The 12722-nt window shown below is 38.8% G+C and overlaps 1 protein-coding gene across 1 annotated transcript in view; it reads right to left on the bottom strand.

Moving 5' to 3' along the window:
- The window catches only part of LOC140237065 (uncharacterized), a 65021-nt gene that overhangs the window by 41844 nt on the left and 10455 nt on the right, over positions 1–12722 (bottom strand). Inside the window, exons 3-12 of the mRNA XM_072317004.1 lie at positions 10371–10530; positions 9309–9436; positions 8494–8757; positions 7662–7766; positions 6870–6974; positions 5497–5730; positions 4673–4829; positions 4058–4176; positions 1205–1465; positions 642–794 (exon numbers count right to left, since the gene is read on the bottom strand). Of these exons, the coding sequence (XP_072173105.1) occupies positions 642–794; positions 1205–1465; positions 4058–4176; positions 4673–4829; positions 5497–5730; positions 6870–6974; positions 7662–7766; positions 8494–8757; positions 9309–9436; positions 10371–10530 (1686 nt within the window). The remainder of the gene's footprint in view (positions 1–641; positions 795–1204; positions 1466–4057; positions 4177–4672; positions 4830–5496; positions 5731–6869; positions 6975–7661; positions 7767–8493; positions 8758–9308; positions 9437–10370; positions 10531–12722) is intronic.

Raw genomic sequence — 12722 nt, 5'->3', positions numbered from 1 at the left:
TAATTCATGAACTAGTAATTCATGCAATGTATGTGATGAGACAGCCCTTGCGTCAAAGTGTCTTTGATGCAATACATGAGGCAATGATGGGATATACAGTATGTCCCAAAAAAAAAAAAATTACAACCGACATTTTCGCATTGATAACTTCCAGTATGATTAGATGAATGATGTTTGAATGCTATATCAGGGTCTTAAAATATAACATAGCTATATTTTGCAGAGCACCTCATTCAATTTGGCTAAGTTGTCACAGAAATGTGAATCGTTGGAAAGCATGTCATGGGTCTGATTCTTCCAAATTTAGCACTTGGATGCTCTTGGAACTGCATATCAATGCGTGAACACAATTAAATGGACAGAACGTTGAGGGAAGGGATTCCTGACATGCTCTACAAAAATCATCATTTCTCTTTGACCACTGAAACAAATCGGATGGGGTTTTCTGTAAGAAGTGGGTTATAAGTTATAGTTTCATACCCTGAAATTGTATTTGGATTGATTCACTTACTTTAAAGTGATCATTGCGGAGGGTCCCGTTGTATTCTTTTTTTTTTTTTTTTTTTTTTTTTTGGGGGGGGGGGGGACATACGTTATAGCAGATTAATTAATGTTACTGCAATGGTCAATGTTCTGAAAACCTGGAATCTCAAGGTCACAGTCATTCTCGTCTTCCCCTGTGGGACAGTCTTGAACACCATCACATCTCCATGACATTGGGAGACAGATCTGGCCATTACACGGATACTCATCCCCTAAACATGCCTCTCCTAGAGAACGGCTGTACGCTTTACCTGTGTGGCAATTTAAAAAAAAAAAAGAACATTTTCACGTCATCATCACAAACTGATTCATTTCTTGTTCTTGTGTGGGATTTGCAACAAAAATCCCCTGTGCATATGACAATAATGCGTAGCCAATTTGATGGAATACGTTTTTACCATTAAAAAGCGGGCTACAGCCTACACAGGGCTTGATGGTGCTTGCAACCTTAAACACAATAATATTGGTAATGGTAGCATGTAACATTCAACACGCACATTTCATTGTATGAAAGAAAGGGGGTGAAACTTAGGCCCTTTGTCAGATGGGTAAAGCTATTCAAAAAATAGCATTTACACACACACAACGCGCATACATTTAAACCCACACGCGAGAGTACATAATGTAATCATACTTTATGTATACATGCTGCTCGTTTTACCAGGGTATATGTGAAAGCCAGTTGGGTTGCTGAACAAATTTCTTCCTGTGACTGCGGGTAAAAGACCTCTACGTTCGTCCAGAAATCCGAAGCCATCTCCTACTGTGTCTGTCCACACAGGTAGACCCCTGTACCATAAGACAGTTTGCAGTTGGTGTGTGTCGCCCGAGGCTAAGATCTCGTCGCATGAGAGACTAAAGCCAAAGAGACTGCAGGATCTGAGAAGGTTGGTAGTGCTATCGGCGACGAGAAGTTCATCTCCTAGGAAGAAACCACGCTCAAGGGTTAGTTGCAACATTTTTTTTTGTCCCCGCCCCGCGCCCTTCCATTAACACACCTATATCAAATAAATTATAATTTTTTGACTTGATTTTTGACTTTATTGGTTCCTGCATTATATCATTGCTCATGCAGATACATAAACATATATCATATACATTAATGGTACCATACATATAAATGGATATACATGAACATTAGTTGCTAACAAAATGAGTTTTTTTTTTTCATTACCTTTAGAATATACAGCAATACACCTCTTCATTGCCTGTACATAAATGTCCAACAGAACAGTGATGCAATGAATAACGCAGAAGGGCTACAGCTTAAGCATTGCTTGATTTGCATGCAGCCCTCGTACATAATACATAACATATAGGAAAATAGGGAAGGGATGACTTGCATAGAGATAGGGATAGGAGAAAGGAGAGAGGAGAGGTCTGTCTACTTTCACTATTGCACAAAGTTAGAACACCTGGATCTCTGAATAGCAAAGCATGGCAAAGTATTTTCTCACCGAGGTACAGGTGAACAGTTACAGGTCATGGTCGGTAACATAACATTACGCAATAAATTCAGAACAACGATAATTCCACGAGGGAATTTCATATACAATACAATTGCAATGACATTATAAGATCACTGATATCCAGAGAGCAGCATTGTCTTTACAGCTTTCTTGAAAGAATACATAGACTTTAAAGTTCGAATTTCTGAAGGAAGAGAGTTCCAAATATCAGGTCCAGTGTGTCTGATAGATTTCAGAGCCATCACCGTTTTAGGATTTTGTAGATGAAATTTATCAGATGTGGACTATTTTCGGGCAGTGATATAATTACCCCGCCCACGAGACCCAAAGCAGCAATGATATTAACAGTGCCTCGAATAAAAACAGTCTACACCTTTTGATAAACCGACAACTGAATGACATTTTACTTGGTCGCTCGCTAGCCAGTTTACGCATCAGGCGCTGCAACATAGGCGTTTGCTTTAGGCATTATGCATCTGTACACACTTAATGCACACTGTCGACGATACATTGTTCCAACGATCATTGCAGAAAATCTATAAAGAGGTCCTGGGGTGTTTCATCAATTTAGTCAGCGCTGACAATTTCAACAAAATCTGTGGATTTGATTGGCTGAGAAGCTCTGGTCACTGACTGTTACCATGGTGATTGTCAGAGATTGACAACTTGTCAGGGCTCACAACTTTCATGAAACGGTCCCCTGGTCATATATTCCTTCATGCAAAGACTGGTCTTCGACCATTATACGACTAGTACTCTTGTATCACTGCAAGGCGTTTGGTTGTCAGAGGCTGTGTTTTCTGTTTCTGTTAAAGCTAATACGCAAATGTTTGCCAGCTTTAGGTGACAGGTTAGCGATTGGTTTTGTTTAGTTAGAGGTGTTCGATATTGATCCTCACGGGCCACTAATATCATTCACGTTGCCTGCATCGCTTGAAATCATACATTGCACTTTCTTATGAAATATACATGAAATACTGAATACTGATAATACATAAATATCCTCTAAAGCAGTTCATGACCCGGGGTCGGTTCTCTTTTAGAGCAAGCAACAAAGTCTCCCCTTGTTTGCAATACCGGTTATGCCATGAGATTCAAAGTCCTTAGACAGCACTCTCATTGCTGTCTTGATATCAATGGCCTCACTCAGTACTATCTTTGTCTTTGCTGTTGGGGAAAAGCATGTGGTAGAATCTGAATCCCTCAGGCCTATAGAGAGTTGTCATATGTGAAACTAGTCGCCGACATCAAAAAACAAACAAATAAACAAAAATTTCTGGAGACTAACAAAGCAAAAACCCTTTTTTCTTCTTGTTTTTGATTGGCGACTGCTTGCTGACGGGAGGCCGACTGCTTGCCAACCAAAATCAGGAACCAATAAATCAAATCAAATCATATCATATCAAATCCGTTCCTGACCTGCCGACAAACAGTTTTAAATCGATCGGCTAATACTAATTGTCGATAACCAGTTTCTGGCCCAAAATCTTCATGCTAATGGCCAGACACCCATGAAGGACCAGTTCCCCGCCTTTTCATGACAAATTAAATTATAATTAAAAAAAAAACTGTCACCTACCAGTTTGGTCGGTAAAAGGTTTTCGATGCAGCATCAAAACCTCTAGCTGACCAAAACCGGTCGACAATTGGTTGCGGACCGGTGACAATCATTAATTGCCCACTTGCCAAACAAACTTTTTTACAACCTGTCACACTCGGCAACTTCGCCATAGTGGTCTTCATTTACAGAAAGTTGCCAAACAGTTGCCGATTTTATATGCCAATCTTTGTGCGAGAGGTCGCATGTCTATAGACAATAGACAATAAAGGTTTTAATGAGCTCAAAAAAACATTAGCAATGCGCTCCTCAGCAGTCAGGAAAGGGTCTGTAACCTATCTGCCAACTGAAGTCCCTGATTTTTCGGCAAATTTCGTGGTTTGGTGGCCCATAATTTTCGATGGTCATGATGGTCGCAAGTGTATGAGTGGCCGAAGCTCAAGGATTCTTTACCTATTTTATGATACGAGGGCAAATAATTACAAACCTTGTCGATTCAGTGACATGGTGGCCATCGAAGAAGACAAACTTGTTGCCAACACTCTATTCAGATTTCCATCCAAAACTCTTATCTCGTCCGGAGATTTTATAGCGTAGTAGAACTGCCTGTGGATCAGAACAACACGCAGCTTTGACAAGTAGGTCTTTACTTTCATATTCAAAGGTAGGTCTGGTGTGAAATGAGCGCGAATGCATAACCTAATAATGCAAACACCGAACAGCAAAAAAAAAAAAAAAATCTTCACGATCTCATTTTCACCATCCTTGTAATGCCAACCCTATCGTCTTTGCGATCAACTTTGAAATGGATAGGACGTTTTTTTTTCTTCAGTCTTTCATTCTTTTTTTGCCAATTTTAGAGAAACAAATGAATATCATAAATGTAGAAAAATATTGAGACAAATTACACTGAATAATCATATGCTTTAAGGAGAACATAGAGAGTGGCGTATTGGTCCAACCCTGGGTACTATATGCAATTCTATATATATTGAGATTATGAATCTGTTACCGACATTCACACATACGAGTTTTTATTAATTGTATTCATTGATTATACTTGCTCATGCTCATCATTGTCAAGTACAGGGAGTGAACCTACCCGAAATATTGGTATTCTATGATGTCTTGTAGGTTGCTAGTCTGGAAGACAAATTGTGATAGTACGCCAGACGAGGAGTCAAGCCGTCCAACAAATCCATCCGAGGCTATTACTACTATAAATGGAGGCGTAGCAGTCACGATTAGCCCGCTGTATTCTGGGTCAAATATCAAAAGAACAGGAGATCGTGTATATTCCTAGGTTTACCTAAGATCAAAATTACCGTATCTCACTCAATGATAAAAGAATTGAAGTATTAATGCAGGAAAGGCCTAAAAATGAAAGAGATTAGAGATCATTGTTTTCAATTAATTCATCTAATACTGTCACATTGCCATCGACATTGGCTTATTAAAGCAATTTTCTAAATTGTCAATTTCTTTCTCTGTAGTACATGTATATTTCAATATGATAAATAATTATTGCAAGGACTACGGTAGACGATGGTATTAAGATAAAAGGAAGAAAGGTGGATCTGAATGAGTATTCACCCAGTCACTAAGTAATAATGATAATAACAATGATATGGTCTTCTTTATCCAGGGTAGCCTCTTCAGTGTTGCCACTGCTCTACCAGAGATCCCTGTTGTTATTACCCTATTGCATTGCCAGATATCCGTTCCTATACCTGAATTGAGAGGGATATAGCGGGTTAAAAAATCTCGCCTAAGGATTTTGGCACTTGGGTGGATTCGATCTCAGAGTGAAAGTAAGGAGTCTTATCCACTTTGCAACAATGCATGTCTAATGTAGACGTTTATGGAGCAAATTTCCATTCATCAACAAAATGAAAAAAATAGAGTGTACTACATGTTTAAACTTACCTCGTCCTGTTAGAAGAACGGATGCACCGGAGCCATTTCTGAACGCTCGGTTTACGGTCTGGAAGGTAGCGTCGATCCAGAAAATGACGTCTTCGTCAGCACTGTACCCGACATCAGTAGGGCGACTGACATTGGGAAGAGGTATCGGATTGAAGAGGAGCGAGTCGAGACTCCCTTCGTATATCAGTCCCCTGTCCTCGTCACAAACAAATATCCGTGGTGGGTGGCGTGCGTCTGTAGAAGAATGTACAATGTATTCACGAAGTCGGCCGAATCACGAAGAGAAAACAACCATGACTGATTGAAAAAAAAAAAAAAAACATTGCCCATATGCATTTGCTGATCTTCTGATACATTGCATTTTGAGGTGCCACACGATACTTATTTGTGTGATTTCATTATTGATAGTGTTGAGTTGGAAATATAAAAACTAAAGCAGGCGCGGTTGCGAGGGCTGGACATGTAGAAAGAAGACATGAAGAGGATGTACACAGTTGCAGTTCGCTATTCCGATGGTTCATTATTCCTAACGCTCGTTAGTCCGAGAATGATTTTAAAAAAATGTTATTTTGACAGTTCGTTAATTCGAAAATAAGATTAGGTTCGTAATTCCGAAGATCGACAGTAGGCATTTTTGTCCATTTTCGGATTAACGAACAGCATGTCGTTATTTGACTTAGGAATCCTCGCAATAATGAGTCATCGTTTTAAAGCCACAAATATTCGGATTAACGAACCCCATTCAATATTCGGACTAACAAAAATCTATAGGTATGCGGAATATGTTTGGAATGACAAACCTAAGGAATTAAAAAAAAAACCTCGGATTAACGAACATCACCCATATACACCAGCTTGAAAATGGATGAGCGGGCGGAGAGGAAGACTTAAAAACAAGATGTTCTCAAAGCAAGAGAGAAAGGGGGTCCGAGGGAAGACGTTGCGGACGGCTACGACGGGCGAAATAGGAGGACATTAGTATTCATGGCATCGAAACCTCATCCAAAATGCAGAAAGGAAAAGGGTTCTCCTATTTCCCCTTAAAACTTGCTTACTTGTTTTTGAAAGATGTAAACTCAAGAAAAGTCACATGGTGCCGATTCATAAAGCTATATGCCTTGCCTATATTTTTTTTTTTAGTATATACTTGATTTCATTCTTTTATTCTTGAACCAACGACTTGAGGAGCATACTTTTATCATAGGCCCCATCATATTCCTCCGACTTAATTGCAAGATTTTAGTCCACTGTGAATAGATCATGTTCACTTTCATATTGAGACACTTGTACATTCAGTTGAAGGACGTTTTCTTGAGAAATATGAAAATGAATTGACATCAAAATCATTTAAAACAAAACTGCTGTGTTCTTACGAATTTCGCAAGTTGTTCCCTCGTAGTCATCGGGACAGAGACACGTCGCTTCTTGAGTAGTACGAAGACACGTCCCGCCATTCACACATCTATCAGCACATATATCTGCCATGAAACGAATGAAACAGGACCCAGTCATCATTTTGCGGCATTGCTTGTGTTAAAAAAAAGTCGTCACATTTCAAAGGCCCCTGATACAGTTATCGTAGTTACGGTGGTAAGCAGCATGTAAAGTTGAATTTAAAGCAAGAAATATTTTTGTTGTACCTATGAAATACGAGTGGTTGTCTAGTCATGCATTTCATGTAATGACCCTCTTGTAATTTAACACAGCCGAGATATCAACAAATTAGCATCACGAAGTACACTTTTGGCTACATGTTGTAGGAAACTGAAAATTTAGTTTTATTTGCGTCCCGCAATATTGCTGGAGACATAAAAAAAGACACCATTCAAACGATATTACCCGACGTTAATTCTTCCTCTATCGATGTCTACGTGACAATAAATGTTTTGTTACGACACTGCCGAACCCAAAATCTAATAGATCACTAATCTGCATGTCGTTCGTATGTGACATTGCGTTGTAAGTTTGATGGGTTGTTTTGGATTCTTTTTTTTCTTATCAACCTATAGAGCCCATTAAAAGTGTAAATTCTTTTCACTGAATTAAACTTCTCTTAAGACAAAGTCATGGCAAAGTCATTCATTACGGAAGTTTTGTTTCTTTTCTGTTTGTTTGTTTGTTTGATTGATTTTCGTTGATCATTTTGCTTCTTACAAATCTCCTACCTGTCTCACAGACTTCGCCACTATATCCCATTGGACACGTACAGGACACAGATGCGAACGATCTCGTGCAGACACCGCCATTTTGGCATCGTTGCAAGCACACATCTGAAGTTAAAGGAAAATTACTAACCGTCAATGAAGTATTCGACAGAGATCATCATCATGCTTGTCATTGTAACAACTTCCCAGTACATTTTATTAACAAACTTTCTATTTTACAATATTTTACATGCATTTCTTTGGTGCCGCTGTATAAAATAGGGTAACAAAAACGAAGAGATGGGGATAGACTGTGTAGAAAATAATGTTGTGCATTTTTTTGTAGGGAATCTAATAAAGTATGTCTTTGTGTGATATTCCTTCTCTTGATGTTGTTCCTTTCGGTTTTGTATGTTAGAGTGTGATTGGATGTTTATTTGTGTACTTTCTTTTTATCAAAAAATACTTTTTGGAACTTAACACTTTCGCCCCTTGACAGCAACATAAGCCTTTACTCAGTCTGTAGTGAAAAAAAAAATAAGATCCAACATTTTCTAAAGACAAATCAATTATGTGCAGCAAATTCATCGCCACAGTAAGATATAAAAATATAAGACACTTACTGCTTTCATCAGCAAACATGGCAAAGGAAGACACTATTTTGTGAATCAATTCGGAAAACTTTTAAAGAGGACATTTGATTTGAACTGGAGGGTTGAAACCTTTGCTTCCTTTCTTTTTTCATCTTTCAAAATAAGCCTTCAACAATCGTTATACGTTTTGTTTTGTTTTATTTTGTTCTAGTCTGTTCTGTTTGGGTTTTTATTTCACTACAGGGATCTGACACACTAACCCGTATATACGTGTATCAAGGCCGGCGACGGAAAATTTATTGGAATGGCGTTAACAGAGTTTGTGGCGCTGTCTATCCAGTACACTCTATTTGTGGTATCGTCGGAGAAGTAGATATCAGAATAAAAGACGTCAATTCCCAGAGAGTAAATGTCAAGTGTGGAGGTGGCTGCAAGACGAAAGATGACGGTACGTTGACTTGGATTGTCGGGCGTTATGGATTCGATGACGTCACGGGAAGTGTCCGTCCAATACAGTCGATATTCTAGCAGGACAAACGAAATTGTATGCGTAATAAGAATCTAATATCTTTATACTTTCGGGATTGAATAAATGACAAGATTTTGTTATGTTGGAAAACAAACAAGTAACATGAAATTTACTTAGCTATATGATACACAATCGGGACATAATCTACTAGTATATTCAACTTTACTATAGTATATTCATTTCTGATTGGCACAATCTTCACAGTGCTCTTGTCTAGGCACTCTTAAGATTTGGATTGAAGCTGGTAAGCGAAAAGTTTGTCTTAATCTAAAGTTTTAAAAAAGACAGTTCCTTTCTATTTGGTATCAGTGATCGCTAATCCCGATATTTTCTTTTCCGAACAGCATTTTACGAAATATCTCTTGCTTATTAGTCATCCAAATGAGAATTTAACAAAAAAGGTAGTTTTATTTCACTTCCCAATCCATGTATTAGCCAATCTTTCCTGTCTGTTTCTGTATCTTTTTTTTTTTTTTTTTTGGGGGGGGGGGGTCTATTCGATTGGGTGCTGTTTGTTCATTTCATGATCTGAAGGCAGGAATCTACCTGTGAAATCAAAAGCTAACCCATTCGGGGCTATGACGTCAGTGTCGACTAGTGTTTCTTGATTCTGTCCAGTTACATCAACACTTTCGATGCTCGGTAAGTTACCAGCTGTTGTGAAGAATAATCTTCTGTGTTGAAACAAGATAGAAAAATGAATGAAAGTACTACAGTGCATCAAAATCCTCTGAAAATGAAATTAATGACAATTAGTCGCTGAGGAAGAGTTAAGTCATTTGAAACTTAGACTAGTATAATTAAAAAATGGCATGTGATTTTACTAGACAAAATGTAAATTCACATGTCCTCATTGGTACGATACAGGTTTGTTGAGGAGCACGTAATTTGATATTTTCATTATACATTAGAGGAACGTTTGTTTCAGTAAACATATGATTAATCACCTGGCCGTTTACTGTTCTTCTTTAGTTTAGTGTAATTAAGCATTTTTATTATGTTTCTTCGGTATCTCTCATTATTCCTTTCCTTCCTATCTTCTCTTCCTCCTTACGCCTAGAAATATTTTATCAAGCTTATTGATGATTATAAAGAGTATACATGAAATATTTTATATATTTCGGAATATACGTAATATCTCAATGCATGAACACTTAATACCAGTATGATAGAAAATACTAGTTATCTTACACAACAGTATTAAACAAATGAATTTTGCGCAGTTTCATGAAGTTTTGCGCACATATTATGTACAAATGAGTGATACAATGCAGGCAACAACGGATTGCGACAAATTACAAAGGCTTACCCATTTGGGTGCTGTTCGTTATTCCGAAGGTTCGCTATTCCGAAGGTTCGTTATTCCGAAGGGTCGTTAATCCGAAACACGCAAATTCCCTATACCTAGAGGTTCGTTAATCCGAAAATGAAAAAGGGTTCGTTAATCTGAAAATTTGTGGCGTTATTCCGAAGGTTCGTTACTCCGAAGATTGGTTAATCCGAAAATGAAATTCGGAACAATGAACCTTCGGAATAACGAATCTTAGGAATAAAGAGCCTTCGGAATAACGAACCTTCGGAATAACGAGCTGTAACCGTAACAATTACCGTCTGGTGTATGAAAAGGCCACAGCACGGGGTTCTGAAATCCCAGAAAGAAGAGTTGACCTTGAACTTCCGTCCAAGTTTGCAGATTCAAGGGTCCCGTTTGATCTTGATGCCCAGTATATCTTGTTGTCTGCCAGATTCAGTGCCAAGCCATGTGGTGCTGTATTGATTGATTGATTGATTGATTGATTGATTGATTGATTGATTATTTGATTGATTGATTGGTTGATTGATTGATTGATTAATTGATTGATTGATTGATTCGATTTTATTTTCCGTATAAAAACAACAACGGCTGGATGGCCCATATTCAGCGATGCCAACACGCTGGTCTTCCATGGGGTCCAAATCAGAAATTACAAATACAATATGAAATTATGAAATACATAAGTTGTAAACAAGAAGACAAGTACATAGATTGAGAGAGAAAATAAATAACAACATCGCATATTACAGCTGATACAAACAAATAACAAAAGAAAAGGATACGAGGGAAAGAAAAGGGGAAAAATAATAAATCATAACTTATAACATTGTTTAAGAAATGACGTTAAACAAATTAAGCCTTTTGTTCGAGAAACTTGATAGCAAGCCTCAATGAATTAGTGCAAATATGAACAAAAACTGAAAGAGGAAAAGGAAGTTTAAACTATTAAAGCAAGCAGTTACCACATCAGGGCAGTGCAGTTTTCAATTTTGTGGCAAGTTGTGTATAATGGCCTTTGTCATAAGAGTAACTCGACAAAAAAAGTGTCTTACTAATGGTGATTCCTTCCATTTTCCAGCGGACGATTCAGGACAGAATTATTCCAGTAACAATAGATATAGGATAAAATGAGTTCACGGATTCTTGTTTTGTGTTGTTCTGTTGTTGCTGTTGTGTGTGTGTGTGTGTGTGTGTGTGTGTGTGTGTGTGTGTGTGTGTATGTGTTAGCGTATTTTAACAATAAGAAGGTTCTTGTGGACAAGTGACAATAATTCCTTTAACGGTGCTAGTCGTTAAAAGGGGTTTACACTCGCTCACTGGCTCGTTTTCTGCCTTTGAGGGTCCGGCGCTAGTCGGAGCCTGAGCGCAGGCGGCATACGCAAAGAGCGCCGCCGAAAACATGAACGAGTGATCTCCTTTGATGGTTCCCGATGGCGCAACCGCATTAGTACGCTTAGGCTACGGTCACAACTCAGAGCGGCGACCGACCGATTTGTAGCCTGCTCGGTCGCTGCTGAAATTTTGGCACCGCTCAGCAGTTTTTGGAGATGCTGAGCAGGCTGTAAAATCCTAGCGATGACCGAGCAGCGCCCTGTCGATTTCCCGTCGGTCACCGATCGATTTCAGTAAAAATGTGGGGATCTGCAACGAGCAGAGTCCGAGCAGTCACCGAGCGATGCCCCATCGGCAACTGGACGATCTCCCACCGGCCACCGGCCGATTTTTACGAAATTACTCAGCGACCGACGGGTGATCGATAGGTCATCTACCGGTGACCCGCAGGCGAACCGGCGGCCACCCGCCTGTCTCTGCCGGAAATTTCTCACGAGCTACCTGTGTTTATTAATGTTCCTATGTGATTTGTGATGTGTTAATTGACTAATTAATTAATTAATTAAGAGAAAACTTGAGGCAAAACATCTAATAGTTAAATTATCAACTAACAAAACTCCGCCATGTGATACCACAGATAACTAGAAATTAGGAAATAAAACAAAAGGGAGGAACACCAAAGATGGAACAAAGATTAGAATAGATTAGAATTTTCCAAAATATCTTTCTTGTTTCTATATTTCACAGTATTTTCTATTCCTATTTGATTTCATATTTTAATTTTCCCCATCTCTTGTTATTCATTTCTTCTGCGATCAATAGGCATTTAATGAATGATAAGGTAACCAAACCATATTTTACTACGTCAACATATCAACACTAACTTTTAGCTTTCATCTCTTTTGCCCCGAAGTGGTTGCCTCTGACTTCAATGTCCCTCATGTTGGTTGCCGAGATGTTGAGATGCTGATATGTTGGTGGGGTTTCCTTGCCTCTTATCCCTCCCCCTGCTTCTTCCACATTGCGCTAGATTATCTTCTCCATCTAGGCCCTGATTTCCTTCAGTACCTCTGTCATTTTTATTTTAACATTTTTAGTCCCCAAATCGCTCGACGGCGACCGCTCGATCTATTCTCTTGGTTTTCTTCTGTGCTCTTGTCATTTTTGTCTCTATTATTTTTGTTCCCTAAATCGCTCGGCAGCGACCGCTCGATTAGGTCAGTACCTGGGCGGTTCCTGTTCGGACACCGAGCGTATTTTGGGCAGCGAATGAAAACTGGTCGGTCGCCGCTGAAATTTTAACTCCGCGTTAA

Source organism: Diadema setosum, chromosome 13, assembly GCF_964275005.1.
Source record: "Diadema setosum chromosome 13, eeDiaSeto1, whole genome shotgun sequence".
Taxonomy (NCBI): Eukaryota; Metazoa; Echinodermata; class Echinoidea; order Diadematoida; family Diadematidae; genus Diadema; species Diadema setosum.
The sequence above is the reverse complement of the archived record's forward strand: the minus strand, read 5'-3'. Positions and strand labels throughout refer to the sequence as shown.